This window comes from Chenopodium quinoa, unplaced genomic scaffold (genome assembly GCF_001683475.1).
Source record: "Chenopodium quinoa cultivar QQ74 unplaced genomic scaffold, ASM168347v1, whole genome shotgun sequence".
Classification (NCBI taxonomy): domain Eukaryota; kingdom Viridiplantae; phylum Streptophyta; class Magnoliopsida; order Caryophyllales; family Amaranthaceae; genus Chenopodium; species Chenopodium quinoa.
The window spans coordinates 4,301,925-4,323,408 of NW_018742914.1; the positions used below are offsets into that span (position 1 = coordinate 4,301,925).

The 21,484-nt window shown below is 34.0% G+C and overlaps 2 protein-coding genes across 2 annotated transcripts; one reads left to right on the plus strand and one right to left on the minus strand.

The window, feature by feature from the left end:
- Positions 1 to 5,126: 5,126 nt before the first annotated feature.
- Positions 5,127 to 16,979, plus strand: LOC110727932 (guanylate-binding protein 2-like). Its single transcript, XM_021907524.1, has 14 exons — positions 5,127 to 5,459; positions 7,164 to 7,325; positions 7,520 to 7,585; positions 7,721 to 7,864; positions 7,933 to 8,046; positions 8,244 to 8,345; positions 8,440 to 8,625; positions 11,471 to 11,560; positions 11,644 to 11,778; positions 11,946 to 12,068; positions 12,848 to 12,933; positions 13,008 to 13,620; positions 14,270 to 14,347; positions 15,275 to 16,979. Exons 1-14 carry the CDS (start codon positions 5,205 to 5,207, stop codon positions 16,307 to 16,309), a joined length of 3,189 nt encoding a protein of 1,062 aa, XP_021763216.1. The 5' UTR covers positions 5,127 to 5,204; the 3' UTR covers positions 16,310 to 16,979.
- Positions 16,980 to 17,302: 323 nt separating this feature from the next.
- On the minus strand, positions 17,303 to 18,095 carry LOC110727652. The gene is made up of 2 exons (XM_021907231.1): positions 17,906 to 18,095; positions 17,303 to 17,565 (listed from the first exon to the last, which is right to left on the minus strand). Exons 1-2 carry the CDS (start codon positions 18,093 to 18,095, stop codon positions 17,303 to 17,305), a joined length of 453 nt encoding a protein of 150 aa, XP_021762923.1.
- Positions 18,096 to 21,484: the final 3,389 nt, after the last annotated feature.

The following is a 21,484-nucleotide window of genomic DNA, read 5'->3' on the forward strand; positions in this document are numbered from 1 at the left end:
TTTCTCACCATGACCAAGCATACCACAACAATAACAGAACAGTGGCAATTTTTCATATCTCACAGTCACCTGCTCCTTAACACCACCCCTCATCTTCAATAAAATTTTATCCTTTAACGGCTTTCGGGCATCCAACAACACCCTAAGCCTTAAAGATTTGGTAATTCCTTCAGTAACATCATCACCTAGGCTCATAAAAGTGCCTAATTTGTTTCCAATTGCTTTCGCATTCTCAGCATTACTCCTCCCACTAAAAGGCAGATCATAAATCCTAACCCAGAAGGGGATGAAATTCAGCGGTATCTCAGACGGTTTTACATCCCCCTGCGCATCATTAAGAATAAGGGCATGTCTATCAAAGTGCCATGGTTATGCGTCCATAACCTGTGCTTTGTCTCTCCAATGGTGAAATTGGAAAAAGAAAATATTTTTGTCAATACAATTCGCCTCCATACCATGCTTAGGGTTCCAAACTTGTCTCATCATAGTCATAAGGGCGTTCGCATTCACATGTCTATCAGTCCACACTCGACCAACCACACCAAGCGCAACCTTTGCCTCCTCTTCATCCCCACCATCAACCACCCAGTCGACCTCATCTCCATCATCAGAATCTAGTATCTCGTTGACAATTTTATCATTATTATCATTAATTTGAGCCATAGTTAGCCTCGGAAAATCAAGATCACAACCCCCTAAAGAGGAAGAAACCCTAGCAGAAAACTAGAAGAACCCTCCCAAGATTCGGCGCTCTAGAGGGAAAAAAGCTATATTGTATGGCTTTTTTATAATGCTCTGTTTATTTCAACTTAATTTATGTATTATTATTCTTTTCGTTGCTTCAATTTTCAAATTTTGATTATGATTATGATGAACGTTTTTGGACTGTTCATACTTTGTTATGAATATTTCGTTGCTTCAATTTATTTCATTGCTCTATGTTTGAAAATTGCGTGATTTTGTTTGTATGCTTTTAATTTTTTTTATTTTTTTGGATCATTTTTATATTTTAAATTAATCAATTATGTTTTATCATTTGTACTTATTAATTTTTTATGTCATATATGATTATTTGTTTTTACCATTTTTTCTTGATAATATTATGATTGTTATGTGTCAAAAATTTCCATATTGATCATGTGTAGTTTTGTTATTGAACATTGTATTTGTTAATTATTGTTCAATTTTGAAACTTGTTATGTTCATTTATAATTGAATATTAAAACTTTGTGCAGTGGGAAAAAAAGTTGATATTTCATATCTTGCTAAGGTTTTGATCTTATCTGTTTATTTAAGTGTTTGTAATTGAACATTTATATAATTTAATATGATCATTTAACTTTTATTTGGAGGCGAAGGATTTAGTGTTTAAAGGATTTAGTATGATCATTTTTTAAACTTGTTATGTTCATCTATAATTGTATATTAAAACTTTGTGTAGTGGGAAAAAAAGCTGATATTTCATATCTTGCTAAAGTTTTGTTTTTCTTATCTGTTTATTTAAGTGTTGGTAATTGAACATTTATATATTTTAATATGATCATTTAATTTTTTTTGCAGTCGAAGGATTTAAACATTCCTATAAATAAAAGTGTTGCTGGTGTTTCTGCTGCTCAAGCTCAATGTAATGTTCCTATAAATAATGGTGGTACTGGTGTTAAAAATGATGCTCAAGTTAATCCAAGAGTACTAGTGCGTCTACAAAATCTCAAACTAGATATTTTGTTCCACCCGTAGTTCTTGGCATTGTTCAAACTTCAACTCAGGATTGTTCAAACTTCGATCCAGAAATGTTTAAACCCCATTCCAGAAATGTTCAATCAACTAATGTTTAAGTTATTCCTCCCACAATTCCAATAAATGATCAAGGTGCTCTTGTTCAAAGTTCTTCAAGTGTTAAAGACATAAGAATTTGTTTCTATATAGTACCTTTTTTAGTATATTGTTTTTTTAAAATTCAACATATGTAAATGATTATTTATCAATTTGAAAATGAACAAAAGTAAAGAACCAACAACCAATTTATAAAATCTAAAAAATATATATTTTTTTTCATACAAATAAAGATTAAAATGAAATATCAATTACAATAATTTTTTTAACAAATAAAATCTATAAGTCTATTTTCCTCCAAAAAAAAACATCTATAAAACTATATATAAGATATGATCATATACACATTCATAAATGAACATATACACATTCATAAATGAACATATAACATGTACTATTCCTTTGCAAACTTCCTTGCTTATCTTCTATTTAACCTATATTTAGTGTTTTCCTTCAAATAGCATCAGTTCCGCATCCTTGCTTCCCAATTTGGTCCACCTGTTGAACAAAATGAATTAACAAATGTTAATTATTATATACAGTACTTTATAAATGAACAACATATCTTACATTATTGAACATTTATCACTTTTACACTATTTGGTTTCAAATCACAAATCTAACTCTCATTAAGTTTAGTAGTGAAGGTTTCTATATGCTTCATAATGTATACTCTGCAGTTTGTATAATCAGCGTTGTTAAGCCATTTTATCTTCTCCAAAACAACTACATATTCTTCAATTCCATGTGCAAATTTATATCAAATGTGTAACTTTGGACATCACTACAATATAGCTAGATTGGTTGTAAGATATTAGTTTTAATGCATACAAATGAACATTATCAATATTATACATGAGCATAGTGTATAAAAGAAATGAACATTTGTTATTTAGGCATATAAATATATATGTAAACTGAAATGAACCAATATTAACATATATTTTAAAATGAACATTACTTTATATGTAAATGAACATTATGAATTTCATAAATGATCAAAAGATTTGATAGAATGAATAAGTCAGTTTCTCAACTCAAATGAATGATTATTTATGCATTTCATAAATGTGCATAACGTATCATAAAAATGAACATTTTTTATTTAGGCATATAAAGTCAAATATAAAGTCAAATAAATTCAAATATACAAATGAACATTTATAATTTTATATATGTTCATATATTAACTCGGAATCGTAGAAATGTTAACATTTATACCATAAGACTAATTTTTAATATCTTTTAAAAGTTCTAGATCTACAACTTGAGACTTTTGTTCGCTGTTTTTTTTTTAAAAAAAATTTCTACTCTTGTTTAAATAGGTTTTTGAAATAATACTTACGTTTCTTTAGAATCTGCCTTGTTGTGTTCAACGAACAAGATTCTTCTCTGAATCATCATTCTCTTTATCTCTCTACTTCAAAACATATTTTTCGATTCTACAAAAACAACACAAAACATAGTAGATTTTAATGATTTTTGCATAAAATAGTTCTAATCAAGTTAGATTATGTTTCTGAACATGTAATTTCAAAATGAAATACGTAGTAGAAAAAATAGGGTTCGTACAAAAAATTGTAGTAAAATTACTTACTCTTTCTGTGAATGTTGTTGCGATTGTTGAATTTCTTCACAAATGTAGACTTTTGAAGCAATTTCGTAGTATTTTGAAGCAATTTCGTAGTATTTTGAAGCAATTTTGGTTCATATTTTCTGGTTTTGATGAGAGAGAAAGTCTAGAGCAATGAAGAAGAAGGTTTTAAAGAGAATGGTGGGTAGTTACCGCAGGTTAGTGGGTTATGGGATGTGGGTAACATAATAAACGCATCGTTTAGGGGGAGGGGGTGTAGGTATCCCTACCTACCCTAGGGTCTAGTGTATACCAATTAATTATGTTTAGGTGGGCTTGTTTCTTTAATTTGAAGTAATTTTTTTTTGAAATTTTTTAATTTGTAGCCCTCTTAGGTATATTGTACTAGGGTATACATGTTTGTTAATTTATTTATTTTTGCATGGTGTAGAAGAACGATATAGTTAGAGGCTCGAAACTTATATGCCCTTATAAGTCACAATATTGCTTATGATAGAAGAAAAAGAAAGTTAAAAGAAACGTTACATATATGCAATGCATATTATACGATACTAATAATTAGAAAAACTTAAAGAATGTTACTATTGAAAAATAAAATTTGCAATAATTTGCAATTTTGGCTAAACAGCTAGAAGATGCAGTTTTAAAATATTGAATAATTATTTAACACTACTATTAAAATATTTTTTTACAAGTACTATTCTTGTATGAAATTGAAAAAAAAAACAATTATTATAAAATGTTAAATAAATGTGCATCACACGGGTTTAAAGCTAGTTTTTTTTTTTTTTTTTTTTTAAAAAAAAAAAAAAAAATCCCTAAATAGCCATGTAGGAATGTAGGATTGGTGTTGGGCTTTAATTTTTATTTATTTATTTTCTAAACCGCTAAGACCATTATTGTTTTAGACCGCACCTAACTAATAATAGATCTCTTTGCGTCCTTGGTTGATTAATAAGTTTTAGCCTAGAGCAAGAAAAGTGAGCATTGACAATTATACTAACAAGTTCAAAGAGACTGCCTAAAATTGCAGATTCGCTAATGTTGTAAGCGGTTATAAGCTGAACCTAAAAACAAATCTTACTTCCTACATGAGAGAGGTTGTTATATACATTCAGGTGTACCGTACACCCCTAAATATTTGTTCTCATTTTGATGATTGTTTTTCATTTTATTATCAAATAAAGATAAAAAAAACTAACCTTAGGTGAGGTGGGTGTACGATACACCCGAGTATACATAATAAATTCTGCTCACGGTATTGAAAATTTTAAGTAATTTTTCCAAAAAAAAAAAAAAAAATTAAAAAAATCCCAATTGATTAGTTTAGGGAGTTGTACACTTGTACTTCCATAACCGCAATGTTGAGACCCCACAAAAGTGTCTATGCTAGAGTCTCTCTTATTATAACAAGCTAAGAGACGCACACAATGCGTGCGTGTGCAACATAAATAATCTATCAAGCTCTATATTGATGGTGTCATGTAGGCTAAATAATAAAATTAGATTTTCCTTGAAAAATATTTAAAAAAAAAAAGATGGAAGATTTTTATTTTTTTTTAAACTAAGATGGTAGTTACATTTAAAAAAAAAATTGATCTTTTTCCCTCCTCAAAATACTTATTTAATTCCTTCTTTTTCTTATTCTCCATTTCCAAAAAGCGACTTATAAAAAGCACCAAAAACAATCATTATTTACTCTTTAATTCCACCACACCAATTCTAAGTTTCTAACCCCCCAAACTCCAAAATACGCTCCATTTCTAAATCCCAAATTATGAGATTATTCCGAGGCAAAGAAACCGCCGATTCCTCCCCGTCGCCGGAAAATCCTCCACAACCGTCGCCACCACCGCCGGCGCCGTCGGTTACCGGACCAGCGCGGCCGATTAGGTTCGTTTACAGCGATGAAGATGGCAAGTTTCGCATTGATCCAGAAGCTTTGGCTGTTCTTCAGCTTGTTAAGGAACCAATTGGAGTCGTCGCAGTTTGTGGTCGTGCTCGTCAGGGCAAGAGCTTTATTCTTAATCAGGTTTCACTTTCTCTCTCCTCTTGAATTTTGGATTGTTAAAGTGGTCTGAAAATTTGAGCTTTTTATTTTGAAGTGGATTTTACTAGGGTTTTGTAATTGTTGTTGGTTGAATTTTTGTTGACCTTTTCTTTTTTGTGAGTGATTTGATTATTGATGTAGAATGTAGTTTGTAAATTGTGATTTAGTAGCATGCAATTTGACAATGTGATAGTTTATATGTGCTTTAAGAACTGAATTCGACAGTTAGTTGTAGACTAATTTTCTTGAATTGATGCTGTGGATTTCTAGTTTAATTCACGCGATTATAATGGATTGATTTTGACTAAATGCTATGTACCTTGACACCGTTTGACTTTTACACTATTCACACACTTTGACTCGCTTTGTGATTTATAAATATGATAACTATAATCATGTATGATCTTGTTTGAATCGTATCCACTTTTTATAATTTTACAATGTTGATAATTAGAGATATTAAGCGTTAAAAATATGCGTTGGAAAGTATGATAATAGAAAGGTATCAACTAAAAATAACAGAGCTAGTATATGTTAGCAATATAGGATCTTGAAATTGAAATTCTAGATTATTTTTTTAGCTTGGAATCAATGTTCACTGTTCAGGGTCTTGCTACCAATATATCACAATTTTCTGTACTTTACAAAAGAACTTATAATTATAGGTTTTCCCCAGACCTGATTATTGGGCGTGTCGCGTCAGGTCACGTCAGTGGCGTATTCAGGAATTCAGAAGTGTGGGTTCGGAATCGTCAAAAAATAACATATAGGTTTGCGTTTGTTTTAATTACAATATTGGTGATTTCACGCTTGCCAATACACATTCTAGAAGCTAAATATCTTAAGTTGTATCAATTTTGTAAAAATTATAAATAGTTGATATTATAAAAATACTTTTTGAGACGAATCTGATAGGATCCCACTTGACTCTATATATTTTTTCCAATGTATGAATCACAAAAAAAAAAAAAAAAAAAAAAAAAAAAAAAAAAAAAACAATCAAAGGAGTATGTGTATATATTATAAAATTATAAACGTTGCCAAAAAAAAAAAAAATGAAGTATAAATTAAATTTTAATAGATACTTTTGAACTTCTGATTACAATGGATGACATATAACTTAATACAATACAATACAATTAGAAAAAGGATGTATAAAAGCATTTGGATTTTTATATACTTTGGAGAAGAAAGTTAGGGGAAAATAAGTTAGGGTAAAGGGGTTTGATGTTTGAGTCTTTGAATGAGTGTTTGGGATATTGGGAGTTTGGAGGAGAAATTTAAACAAAAGGGAGAAAAAAAAAAAGGCTAAAATAAAATTAATGTTGCTGGGATTCGAACCCACGACCTTGAAGGTCAAGCGCACAAAGTAAACTCCATCCTACCACTGGGCTATGCTACTTGTCCTATCTTCACTTATGCGGACAAATTGGTTTTATACATTTTTTTTTTTGCTTTTTTGTTTTTTAAATTTTTTTTTCAAAAGATCAGTGGGTTCAATGAACTCACTTGAACCCACAGTGGATCTGCCACTGGTCAAGTCAGGTCAATGTTGGTCATAAGTGGCAGAGAATGGTCCTGTTTCTTGTTAATAAAAATCTTTTGAAAGAATGATTTCTTCATATGTGTGGTGCTGTATTATGATACTGTATAAGTGAAGCTTACAGTATTTATAAATGGTTCTAGCTTCTTGGGAGGAGCAGTGGATTTCAAGTTGCATCAACGCATCGGCCATGTACAAAAGGACTTTGGTTGTGGAGTACGCCTTTGAAGAAGACTGCTCTTGATGGAACAGAATATAATCTTATACTGCTGGATACTGAAGGAATTGATGCTTATGATCAGACTGTCAGTGCTACTTCTGTTTTTGATTCATTCTCTATATTTATTTTACTTAACCATTACTGCATGGCATCTTTTTTGCTGTCTGCATGTTCCATGCTTTTCAGTGAGGGTGTCAATAATGGATGACTTATTTATGATTTATGAGTAATTGTGTTTAGTTCACTTCCTTGCATTTTATTTACACAATATTTGTACAGGGAACATACAGCACACAAATATTTTCTTTGGCTGTTCTCTTATCCAGCCTGTTCATCTTCAACCAGGTAGGAAAACTTTTTAGAGATTGGTCGTTGTTCTTGGATTGCATTATCAATGTTTATGCAGCTTTATTTGTTTTTTGAGTATTGTGTTAGCGTCGTTGTAATAGTGGCTATTGGTGATTTCTTTTCTTAATATAGATGGGTGGAATTGATGAGGCTGCATTGGATCAACTTTCCCTTGTGACTGAAATGACTAAACATATACGTGTTAGGGCCCCTGGAGGAAGGACCACAGCTTCTGAACTTGGGCAATTTTCGCCAATATTTGTTTGGCTGTTGAGGGTAAATTGCTTTGTGTCCTTGAACGTAGGCTCTTGGTTTCTTTGATTTACATGTATATTATCATGCAGGACTTCTATCTGGATTTGGTTGAGGATGGTCGAAAGATAACACCTCGTGATTATTTGGAGCTTGCGCTGAGGCCAGTTCAAGGTAGTGGGAAGGATATAGTTGCAAAAAATGAGGTATGTGTGGCAAGGTTCTTCTTGTTGGCAGTGAAAAATGGTTGATATTTTATTTTTCTATTCTAGAGAATAAAAAATGATATTTGCTTTAATATATTTATGTCAACTTAATCATTAGAGAATTGGTTTATCATGTTTATGATGCAAATTATACTAGTGTATTTGGCTGCACTGATATAATACCTCATGACTATTAGATTCGGGAATCAATTCGTGCTCTTTTCCCTGATCGTGAATGTTTCACCCTTGTTCGGCCATTGAATAGTGAGACTGAACTTCAGCATCTTGATCAAACACCAGTAAGTATCTTTTTTTTTCCAATAAACTTTTGAGTGGACTATTCTTGCTCTCTCTCTCTCACTAACATTTGCAGATTATGTTTATTGTACACAGCTGCACAACTTTAGACCAGAATTTAGATCTGGTTTGGATGCATTAACGAGGTTTGCATTTGAAAGAACGAGGCCCAAGCAAATTGGCGCAACTGTAATGAATGGACCGATGCTTGCTGGTTTGACACAATCATTTCTTGATGCATTGAATAATGGTGCAGTTCCAACAATAAGTTCCTCTTGGCAGGCAAGTCTTCCACAGGATACTCTTGAGCAATTATCTTATAATTTTAGTTATGATGCTTGTTAAATTGATGATGCATTGATGTGTAAGAGGGGAGAGGATCCTCTTAAGGAGAGGAAATGGTAGTTTCCTCGTAATGGAAAGGATCCTCTTCTTTGGCTCTTGTGCAAAAAGTTTTATTATTTTTAGTTTTTGTTTTTAAAAAACCACTATATTAAAAACTAATCATATTTATAGGAAAGAGAATATGTGGTGGGGTATATGTAAATAAGAGAAAGAAAATGGGAAAGGATCCTCGTTGTTGTTGGAAAAATTAAAGAAAGAGAAGGAGGGAAAGGATAGAGATAGTGGGAAGTGATATGGAAAAAAGAGAACATGATGTGTCAATTGGAGGAAAAAAAGAAAGAAAATGGGAAAGGATATATTCATCCTCTCCATTGCTGATGCTCTTAACCCACCATACACACTAAGGATTTTAATTTATTATTTATTACGTGATTAAGATTACAGTGTAGTGTAATTACCAAAGTATTGTTCTCAGTTTACATCCTATCTAGTAGCACACAGCCACTAAGACTATAGAACTAAAATGCTGAGCCTAAAGCTTGCCAACCATTATAAATGCATCAGTATGTCAAGATCTCCACCATACAAGAAGAATTAAAGCAAGGCACCCTTCATGTGCTCAGGTTCAGCTTAACACAAAAGAGACAGCTCCTTTCGTCAATACCTCCAAGCCTTCCTTCCCTAATTTTGTTGACTCAATTTGAATGACACAAAGATTTAGGCAATTCTAATGTTGTTGTGTGTTGTGTCAAAAAAAAAAAAATGTTGTGTGATGAATAGTAGTGGTATCTTTATTATTATAGTTAGTGGGTATCGGGAATTCTTTATTATAGTTATTAAGTAGTGGGTAAAAACTAAAAAGTGAGGTGAGAGAAATATTTTTACAACAAGTGTGGATCCATGCCATTTTTATGAAAAAAAAAGAGAGCAATTTGTCAATTAAACAGGGATTATTTTTATAAGGAAAGTGTGACAACTTAAGGGACGGAAGGAATATGTTTTCTTTAGATTTACATTTCTAAATTGTTTTCCCTCCCTCCACCCCCGCCCCCCCTGAAAGAAGTCACTGAGCATCTTAATAGCAAAAGAAATTACTAAGACATGGAAGGATACAGGAAATTAAATAACTACTTCTTTTTTGTATAAAGTTTTTCATCAGTCTGTAATGCTCTGTGAAATTCTATTAGACACTTTTGTTGCGCCAATAACCAACCCCATGAAGTTTGTATACTACACAGTAAACCCCCACTCAACAATTAAGTAGAATTTTGATAGTTTACGGAGTTTTACCCAATGTGAAGTTACTTTGAGCATTTCCTCATGGTAGTTAACATTAGGTTTAGCCTATAACACAAGTCCAGTTTGTCAAATATATTACAAAATTATCATCATCATAAAGAAGATTTATAATGTGATTCCAATCCTTATGGCAGCTGCTATAGTGGTTTTTCAACACATGACAATTTGTGTATCAAGACTATCAACTTCAGGTTTCTAGAGTTAAGACCTTTCCCAATCAACTTTGAGTTGGTAAAGAAAGTAGCCTATTGATTACACTAATTGCCCCCATCATTAGAAGTTAATGAATAAGTTAAATCACAGATTGAGCTTTAAGAACACCAATGCAAGTAGGGCTTTTTTATTTATTTATTTATTTAATTTTTTTTTTTTTTGTGAGGGAGTAGGCCTATTGGTTAGAATCCCTCAAGTAATCTTTTTTGTCTTTTGTGCCCTGTATGCATACTTGTTGGGTACCTCATGCATTTTAGGTTTTTAGGATGCTTGCTTGCGCTTCTCTCAACTCTGATTCTTCTTCCTTCCCATTTTGTAAAGATGGTGCACTATAGCAAATAATAATTTGCAATGCACCTAAAATTGTGTCCCTATTGCTATGGAAGAAAGCTTTCTTATTTGGATAATTTGAAAAAAATGGTCTATATAAGCTACGTTGTCTGTCTGTCTGTGTGTCTGTCTTTTTTTTTAAAATTTTTTTTTAAATAGAGGACACAATTTCCTTAAACCTCTCTTTTTTTCTTTTTTTATTATTATAAGAAAAGTGATACTTTCCATTTTTGGAAGCGTCCTACTATTTTTATTTTATTTTATTTATTATATCTGTCTCTCTTTTGGTCCCTACAGCTACATATCAAATATTTTCTCCACATGGCCCCCATTCCTACACGCTTTATTATTTCTCTCATCTAACATCTAAATTTTTAATTCTCTAACAAACAACCCTACCTTTATATCCTATACATATCTCATTAAACTCTGCATAGAAGCTAGTTTTTCACTTAAAAAATCCGGAGGGAGTACTTAGTAGTTGCATTGCTACCATTAATTTTTAATCAGCATATATTGAATAGTAATAATGCATTAATGCATATAACTAGGAATAATAATATTGGGTTAAGCCGAAGGACGTTGAGGAATGGTGAAAGTAATAACAAGAAACTGAATGAAATTTCATTTGTGTTCAGGCTGATAAAAATGGTAATGGCCTGGACTCGGTATACACACTATATTCTTTGTTGGTGAGAATTGGGTAAAATCCAGAATAGATACTCGTTTATCTCAAGATATATGCTTTAGGAACAAGGAAATTGGGGAATTATCTAAAGTTCTTTTCCTGTCTTTGAGTTGCCTGGTTTAGTTACATTTCTGCTGGATTTAAACCTTTATAATTCGACTTTGTTTCGTGCGAAAGATTAATTTCTTTCTTTCTTTTTTTCTTTTTTTATTTATTTATTTATTTTATTTAAATTTTTTCCCTTTTTTTCAGAGTGTTGAAGAAACTGAATGCAGAAAAGCATTCAACAGAGCTTCTGAAGAATATACATCTTCCTTTGACAAGTCAAAGCCACCTGAGGAAGTAAGGGTCTTTCCTGTATTGTACTTTTGTATTATTGTTTTATTTCTATTTATATTCTTATGCCTCATTGCCTTGTTTTGTAGGCAGCACTTAGAGAGGCCCATGAAGATACAGTGCAAAATGCTTTGAGCATATATAATTCAAATGCTGTAGGAGCTGGTTCAGCTAGGCAGAAATATGAGATGCTTCTGCAGAATTATTGTAGGAAGGAATTTGAGGTAGTTAACGTTTGTTTTGGTTCATTGATATTTGCAGAATTAAAGTTTTACTCCGTTGAATGCAGGGTTTGAGTTCTCAATGTTTTAATATTTCTCAGTTTTCAGTTACTAACTTACCAGGATTGCTTTCCTTCACATAGCTCTTTGTTATATATTTTCTAATGCAGAATTATAGGAAAAATACTTACATGGAGGCAGATATACAATGTTCAACTGCAATTCAAAATATGGAAAAACAACTTAGAACAGCTTGCCTTGTCCCTAATGCAGAACTAGTTCAAGTGCTTAAGGTTAGAAATCTTTCCTTAAATTCTTGTTATTGTAAGGTCCATTTGCAAATTTCCAGAGCTTTAGGAACAAGGATATTGGGAAAATTTCCAGAAAGATGTTTCTTTGAGACTTTGACCATAGATGCCATTTCTGAACTGTGGTCATAGAAACATCTTTCCGTAAAAGGAGTTACAATGACATGAATATAGTGGCTTTGCGAGAGCATGTAGAATTGGTTAGACGTAAATGGAGGAAGAAATTCTTTGTGGATGATCATAGCAGACCTCCTCCCCCCCCCCCCCCCCCCTACATACCTAGGTTACTGAGTAATTGATTGACTTGAGGAGAGAAGCTTATGGGAGAAGCACTAGCAATTATAGGGCTTCCATCTAGCAATTTTTTTTTTTTTTGGCTATGGATGCTGACAGTTATTCTGTTTTAAGAATTGCTAAACAGAAAACAATGACATAATGGTCAACAGTAATACCTAGTATTTGTGTCTCTTCAGTATTAATTGTGATCTGAACTGATATATATAACCAATATTATCATAAATACTCTAATCTTGTTCAACGTATCTTTCTTTATATTTAAATTGGTATATGATAGGCATTGCTTGTTCTGACTAATGCTTAACTAATAAATGTTAATGTACACGAATCACTATGCGACAAATCAACAAATATCTTGGGCAATGTACTCCTTTTCATGGTAGATATATATGGATAACTCAATAAATCCAAAATAAACAGAACTGCAAGTCCGGTTATTTCTTGAACATTGTGGCTTATGGGCGCAGGTGCTTGATGATCTTTTGTCTGAGTATGAAGCATCATGTTATGGCCCTGGGAAGGAAGAAAAGAAGGCTGTTTTTCTTCAGAGAAGGTCAGTGTTGGTTTTTGGTTATGCTTTCTTCTCCCGTGGTAATGATTTATCTAATGGTGTGTAAATTTTCCCAGTTTTGAAGATCTAATAGCTGAAGTTGCTAGAAAGCAACTTGATAAGGTTGGAACGGAGCGAAGTGCCCTTAAACTGAAGTGCCAGTCCCTTGAAGAAAATGTGGTTTTGCTCACCAAGAAATTAGAAGCAAGTGAGAAGCAAAAGTCTGAGTACCTGAAGCGCTATGATGATGCTCTAAGTGACAAGAGGAAAATTGCTGATGATTATGCAAACCAAGTATCTAACTTACAAAGTAAATATAGCTCTTTGGACGAGAGGTATTCCAGCGTATCAAAAACGCTGGATTCAGTCAAGAAGGAATCTTCTGGATGGAAAAAGAAATATGAAGATATCTTATTGAAGCAGAAGGCTGAAGAGGATGAAGCTTCTGCAGAAATAGGTGTTCTTAAGTCTAGGGCTAGCGCTGCTGAAGCAAGTCTGGCTGCTCTTCGGGAACAAGCTCAGTCTGCAAAAGAAGAAGCTGAGGAGTGGAAACGGAAGTATGATATTGCTGCCAAAGACGCAAAATCAGCCCTTGGAAAGACAGCTGTTGTGCAAGAAACAACAAATAAGAATATGCAATTAAGGGAAGATATGTTAAGAGCTGAATTTGTCAAGACTTTGGCTGTAAAGGTATGAGATACTCTGCAACTCTTTATTTAAATTTGTTAACCTCCTTTCTATCTTAGCTCTGGCTTTAGAGTCTGTCACATAGGAGTTGTCACAAATTCCTTTGCTCATAGTTATGAGCTATGTTACTTGGACTCGGATGAAGTGTCAAATTAGACACGGGTGTCCAAGCATCGGACTCGTCCATTTTCTTGGAAAAAGTTGTGTTTTTAGTTAAAAATGAAGTGTCCAAGTGGCGGTGTCGGTGTCCAAGTGTCGTGTCGACACGGACACATGAGGTAAATGAAAGAGTCCGAGTAACATAGGTTATGAGATTCCTGTACTAGAGATATACTACCTCACCTCTGTTCCCAAAGGATCTTTAACATTACTATTTCCAAACAAATCAAGGTAATTGGAGAAACAGTGTTGATATGGTGAGTGGTTGGAAGCAAAAAGTGGATAAAGTAAGTGTTAGGGTAAGGAAATAGTAGGAAAAAACTAGGAAAGAGATGGAATCGTGTAAATATGGTTATGTTGTTTAAAGCAGAAGTGTAAACAACTGTCGGGAACGAACTAGAATGGAAAGCCTAAAGGTTTTGCAGGAATGGAGGTAGTGCAAAGGAGGTTTTTTGTTATTTTATTTATTTATTTATTTGCAAATAAAATTCAGGAGGAAGAGCTCAAGGAAAAGATGGCGAAGGTGGACCAGGTTGAACAACAGCTAACAACTTTACAGCTGGGGTTAAAGGTGAGTATCTGCCTTGCTGTGTGATCATAGAAATTTTTTCAGCCTTCAGTAGATATCAAGTATAAGTGGCCACAATAATAGAATCAATTAATACTCGTGCAGTTTCAATGTGTAGTGTTAGCATTTCAAACCTTGATATTCTTGTTTGTTTTGCTTTCATATTTAGCATATTATTTGTGAATGATGATGGGCCATGGATTTAAACCTAATGATTGAAGTATTATTATTGTACCTAAATAAGGTTTTAATTTTCATTACTACTATGAAAAGAGTACTGATAGCTGTTTAAGTTTTACATCCCAGATATCACCTCTTTACTTTGTTTGTTTGTGTTGACTTTTTCCTTCAAGGGATTGATAATGGACTAAATCTGGCTTGTAATGAAGCTAATTTCTATTGACCAAGACTCACTTTAAATTTGAAGTGAAGGATGAGTGAAAATTACAAGAATCAGAGCAACAAATACCTTTCTGCTGGCTTTTCTTTGTCAGATACAGTCTAACTTCACATGAATAGTTAGAAGAAATTTTATAGTGAAGCAAAAATAAGTCGCTGATAAGTAGGTTTTTTTTTTCTTTTTTCTTTTTCTCTTTTGGTAGAAAGAGCTGCAAGGGCAACAATGTAGATTGGATTTGATCTCAAGTCTTGGGTATCACCCCCCCAAGACTTTTACCAACTAAGCTATTTGATATCCACGCTTAGCTTGTGAAACACAATGCTCATTAAAAACCTACCATTGTGATGATTTATAAAGTGTAATGGAGCACTTGATGAATCCTCTGTTCTAGACTGAACTGGGCACGCCTTTCATGGCCTCAATCTTTCTTTTCTCCTTTAAATTATTGTAATTTTGTGCAATTGTATTGACATGTAGCTTACATTTTTAATTTTTAATAGTTTGATTTATTGTTTTCTCAACTTTTGTAGGCTGCTGAGTCAAGAGTCATCAACTATGATATGGAAGTATCAGATTTAAAAAACAAGATAAAGGTGCTGGAAGAGGAGTTAGAAGCTGCAAATGCGAGAGCAAAGTCATTTGAGAGACAGTCAAAGATACTTGAGCAGGAAAAAACTTATCTGGAGGAGAAATATCAACCTGAATTCATGATGATTGATGAGCTACAAGAGAGATGTAAAGCTGCTGAAATAGAATCGAGGAAAGCTGTTGAGGTTGCTGATCAAGCACGTGCAGAAGCAGAAATTGCTCTAAAGGAAAAAAGTGATATTCAGAAAATGTACATGGAAAGATTGGCTCATATTGAGAAGGCAGAGAGGCAGATTGAGAATTTGGAGAGGCAGAAAAAGGATCTAGCTGATGAACTTAGTAGAATACGTGCATCAGAAATGGATGCAAAATCTAAAGTGATATTGCTGGAGGCTAGAGTTGAAGAAAGAGAGAAGGAGATAGAATCTCGAATGAAATTAAACAATGCTGAAAGATCCAGCACTGTTCAAGTACTTAATGAATTACTTGAAACAGAGCGTAGTGCTCGAGCAGAAGCCAATCGTAGGGCTGAAGCTCTCTCTGTTCAGCTGCAGACCACCCAGGGTAAGCTTGATCTAGTACAACAGGAATTGGCTTCTGTTCGTTTTAATGAATCAGCCTTGGAAGCTAAGCTTGAGGCTAGTAAATCTAATGGAAAACGTTCAAATGTGGAGGCCACTGAAATGAAGGTTGATTCTGCTGAGGATGATAGACTTATTACTCGAGTCAAGAAGAAGCTTAAGAGCATTGGCAGCCCTTTTCGGCAAACAGCATCACCAGAAGATGTCCATCTGGTTTTTGGGAGTGATGAAGATGTTGAACAAATAAATTCAGAAGATTATACCAAGTTCACCGTTCAGAAACTAAAGCAAGAACTAGTAAAACATAATTTTGGTGCTGAGCTGCTGAAGCTGGCAAATCCTAGCAAGAACCAAGTCCTTGCATTATATGAACGATGTGTCCTTCATAAGTATTGATCAGCTGGCTCACTGACAAGTAGTTATGGTAGCTTATGATTTACATGCCCTCAGCTACCATGTTCAAAAGGCAACTACATGACTTACCTTGCATATTAATCTTCATTTTGATTGGTTGGTTCATTGTCTCAGTGTCCTGGAGTTGGATGCCGTTCTACTGGGACTGGGTTTTTCGGTAACATAATCCTTTCTTGAATTTCTTGCTGTGAATATAATTTGGTAGGCTTGCCATAAAGAATCTTCTGCAACTTTTTTGGCAGTTTGTTCCTTCAATGGCATAGGTGAAATGCTATTTAAGTCTAGCTGTGTGAATGTGAGTTTGAATTGTCTAATCTCTGTCAACTGTATAAATATTCTTGCAAGGGTGTTAATCTTTTGAAGGTCATGTTTTGGGATTGCATATTGATTTAGGATTTTAAGATAGATCGGAGAGATTTATATAAAATCGTGCTAATAGCTTGTTGGTGTGGAAGTTCTTCCTGTACCGTACATCTACTTTCTAACAATGTGGAGTTTTGTGAAGGCTTTGTATTTGCCTCTAACACGATGTTTGTATTAGCTTTATTTGAGTTTGCTCTCTTGTATAAAATTTTAATCAAGTCTTGTCATATCACCAAATTAGGTACAATATTTCATTATAAATATTACAGTGATATTTTATTTATTTCAACCAAGCTAGTAGGAAAGATTGTATTGTCCAACCTTGACGTTAAGGTTTAATCCCCTCGCTTTCGAAGTGTCTAACTTGCAAATACCGTCAAGGTTGAGGATGAGGTACATTATGGAATAGAACATTTGTCTCACATTCTTGATAGGTGCCTAGAATGCCTCATTGAAACATTGTCCAAAAAAGTACAATCCAAGAAACAGGAAGATAAACTTCATTAATCTCAATATATTAAAAGGGATGATCATTGGAAGAACGGACTTAAAATCGGGATCATAATCCCTATTAGAAATCTTGTTGCAATTACTTGAGCCAATAAATTAAACTTATAGGGTGTTTACGTAGACAAAAGGTCCAACTTCGAAGAGGCCAGGGTGCTCATTAGATTTAGCTATAGGAGCACCAGAGGTGCCATTGTTAGTATCAGTTGGGAAGATACAGTCATGTACGCCACGACCGGGGCTGTCAAGGTACACTTTGCAGTCATCGCTGAAACGTTTGTATGGCAAGTCGACGAGAAAGAAACCTTCATTATCTGTCACTGTTGACTTGATACGGAACCAGGGACAGTAGACCTCTACTCTAGCCCCTGTCAATTTTCCACAATTCTTATGTATCATCAATTTTAATAATTGGAAATCTATCTTACAACGTTATGTGTTGAAGTATAGCGTTCTCAAACAACACATTCGAGTGTCTAGCTCCCATTAAGATTTTGAGATGGACCTCCTCGGACTAGTGAAATGACTTGAATATTATTAATTAGCAAACAATAGAATTGATTTTAAAAATACTTTTTCATATAACGTGCATCAAATAAGAATAAACATATCGATTATTGTTAACGCTACATGCATATATATAGTAAGAAGATTAACATAAACATTGTGAATAAGTTATGGCGTTATGCAAGAATTCGCGTTATTTACCTTGAAGCGGAATCCAATGATTCCAATCATTGTTATTTACGCAGAAGATGGTGCCTCGAACCTTAATATCATCTCTTTCTGGGGCAAATACAGGCATATCTACGCTAATGTCGCCGTTAATAGACGCAATAATACCTAGAAATGCAATAACAACAATGGTGTCTAAGAAGATATTAGAATAAGAAGTCATTGCATGCTGTGAGATTTTTAAACCCTTGTTTTTCAACCTTAAAAATTTTATATACTTCGTTTATTTCGTACACTACATACAATATTCTTTGACTTGTTATTTATAAGACTTGTACAAAGCTAATATGTTAACGTTTTTTCGGGTTATACGTGTATTTTATGATGTGCATGTTTACATTTTATTTAATAATAATGTACTTTTGTATGTGCTGGATTTTTTTTTTTTTTTTTTTTTTTTTGCTGCTCTTAGCCACGGCCTGCGGGCGACTAGTTAAGTTCACGTTTGTTGCCGGCGCAACTAAATTATTTGCACAGCACTGAATTTTCATGCCAACTCTGATCACGTACTCATCGACCAACTAATATGCTAAAGTTGTCGCTTTAATACTATGAACGATGTGTCCTTCAGAAGTACCGATCAATAATAGATGGTTATGGACACGTAGTTAGTCGTCGTAGCAAACAAAAATTATGCTTAGGCCCGGCCTCTCAAGGAGTAAGGTGAGGCGCGTAACTGTGATAGAAATATCACAGTACCAAACAAGCACATTTTTATATCAAAGTTACATATTTTGGTGTAAATCTATCATATTTTGGTGTAAATCTTAAAAAAAAAATAGTAATAATAATAATAATGATCTTAGACATCAACTATCTCCTTAAACTTTTGATTGAGTTAGTATTTTAACACAAAGGTCACGGGTTCAAGTCTCATTAATCCCACACTTTAAAGTAGGATATTTTGCGCTGGGAATGAAGGGGGTCATGATGCATTCACACTTCAAGCCCAAAGGGCTCTCATGTAGGGAGGAGGGAGGAGGCGTGATAGAGTATATATATCGATCATGGCTTAAACCATCAGCTTAACTTTTGGTTGAGCGGTTGCTCTGCCTTTAACATACACGTCTTTCTTTATTAAATATTCTTTACTCGAAGCATAACAAACTTCTAAGGGAATAATATCATAATTCCTCTGTTGTTGTTTTTTTATTTGACTTGTTTCATTTATCACAGTTGTCAACGCAAAACTTTAACCATCAATAACTTTAATTATTTATAAGTAAAAATTATAAAAGTTATATATTATGATAATATTTAATGAGACGATTCTAACAAAATCTCACGTGAATAAGTTTTTCCTTATATATAATTTACAAAAGATGACAAATAAGGGATACGGAGTAGTGAATAGTGTAAAAGTCAAATTAAGTCAAGTAAAAAAGAATGGAGGAAATATGTGACATAACTATTATGATACTAGGAGAGAGCCAGACCCATGCAATCAGGTTGATCGACTAAATTTTGTCAATCACTCGGTTAAGTGGGCCATACTTCGTACCTGATATTATTATGACATTCATGTGTACGTGTTTTGCTAACGGATGGAATTGTGCCGTTATTGTGCCATACAACTAGCAATTAACGTCGTTAGGATCATAAAGAAACGGAAAATTGGCTACTTTTTCTTTATCGTTTAGCTAAAGAGTGGACGCCATTGTCATCCCATTTCTAATTTCATTCTTTATCGTTGATGTTTCTGTCTGGATCTGATTCCCCAAGAACTCGGACCTGAGATCCTGATACTCCTATCGGCAAGCTGAGAACCTACACAATGAGAAGAAGTTAGCTAACCCCGGGGTGGTCCGGGGATAACCACTCCGATGACAAAGTCAGAAAATGTTTTAGAGAAGAAGATAAGTATGAGAGAGAAAGTAGAGAGAGAGAGAGTAATTAATGCCCTCATAAATGAGGTTTTACCTACTATTTATAATGATCCACTTTGACAGGTGGCTCTCATCCATGCAAAGCCTCCTGCGCCAAGTGTCGAGCTTCTGTTGCCACGTGCCGAATTCCGACAAGCCGATATGTCTGCTTTCTGGTGCATATCGGCGCCTTTTCACAATTATTCAGAGTTTGGTCACGTGCTTTTACAAGATATCGGTCCTACCTTGATATCATCCCATACAATTAGCCCCCCAAGTGAGGACGCATGATCACACATCATCGTTCTCAGTTAATGTAGCCGACAAACCTAACCTAACTAAACAAACTTTGGGTTCCACTTCTCATTCTTCGAATTTTACCTCATCTTGGAAGTTTCATGTGATAACGTTTCTTGTACTCTGTCAACAAAACTTTATTGTTATCCCTGCCGTTGCTGCAGTTCATTATACCCGTTTGGCTTATGCTCAAACAATCTTTTGCTGAGAAGATTTGCTTCTATGTTCTTTTAAGCTCTATATTCTTTTGCTGGGAAGATTTATTTTTATTATTTATTTATTATTATTATTATTATTTATTTATTTTTGCAATTTTCAGGACAACTTTTGTATAGTGTTATAATCCCATAGTGTATTCATTTGCATTATCTTTGGTGTTATCTCCCAAATTTATACTTTTATACTTCCTCGACACATTAATCTATTGACTCCTTTTTTCCCCCCAAGTGACCTTGTGTGCCGATAGCAGACAAGGTTCACTTACTACAAAATATATGGGAGCGAAAAACTCCGTTTTCCTCCCCAAGTGACCTTGTGTGCCGATAGCAGACAAGGTTCACTTATTACAACATGGAAATGTAACCTTTTTTTTTTTTTGAAGCGGGAAAATTAGTACACGTGTCGCAAATCCTACCGCTGCTTTTGAAATTGATTGTCGATTCAGGGCCGTTGGATCTCTGAACCGTCTTTCACTTCAACTGACTTTTCAGTTTCTTCTTTTAGATCAAAATTCCGCTATTTTTCATTTTATTTTTCATTTTCCCAAAGTTTTCTCTCAGTGTTAATTTTTAATTTTTTTTTTAATCAAAGGTTTACTCTTCTTACTTTTCTCGATTTCGGTCTGCGCTTCTCAGTATATTCGGCGTGTTTTTTAAGTACATCGTATCAGCGACTTTCGTCGAAGGTATTGACGCTCCTTAACCCCTGATTTTGAATGTTTGTTTTATTTTCTCATTTTTAAATTAAATGTCTGAAAATAGTATCGAAGAGAATTTCTCTAATTTTAGTACTGCCAGGCGTCGTTTAATTAGGCAATCCTTATGCAAAGAAACCGGTAGTAATCAGGGTAATTCATCTTCCCTTTCTGATAATATTGATTATCCATTTGAGTCGTTATCTTCTGAAGAAGAAAAACGTGCTTTTATGCTACATAGGACTATTGCGTACTGCGAACGTGCCTATTATCCCACTAATCCTGATATTCTTGCCGATACTGAAATTCTTGACGTTGATCCTGTTAGTGTTCGTTATCAATTACGCGGCTTTGCTGGGAAACGCTATTTTAATCAATATGGCACTAACGTTGGCAATATAGGTATAAACACCATGCCGAGGGTAAAGAGTACCAGTTATCAGCCTCGAGCTGCTGCCCGTGAGGCTGCTGAGGCCG

What these genes read in the sequence shown, in the direction of transcription:
- LOC110727932 (XM_021907524.1), top strand. Translation starts at nt 5,205, where the DNA reads ATGAGATTATTCCGAGGCAAAGAAACCGCCGATTCCTCCCCGTCGCCG. An exon ending in GCTGTTTTTCTTCAGAGAAG is followed by an intron (nt 12,934 to 13,007) that starts GTCAGTGTTGGT and finishes AAATTTTCCCAG; the next exon opens with TTTTGAAGATCTAATAGCTG. An exon ending in TCAAGACTTTGGCTGTAAAG is followed by an intron (nt 13,621 to 14,269) that starts GTATGAGATACT and finishes AATAAAATTCAG; the next exon opens with GAGGAAGAGCTCAAGGAAAA.
- LOC110727652 (XM_021907231.1), bottom strand. Translation starts at nt 18,095, where the DNA reads ATGACTTCTTATTCTAATATCTTCTTAGACACCATTGTTGTTATTGCA. An exon ending in TCATTGGATTCCGCTTCAAG is followed by an intron (nt 17,566 to 17,905) that starts GTAAATAACGCG and finishes GAAAATTGACAG; the next exon opens with GGGCTAGAGTAGAGGTCTAC.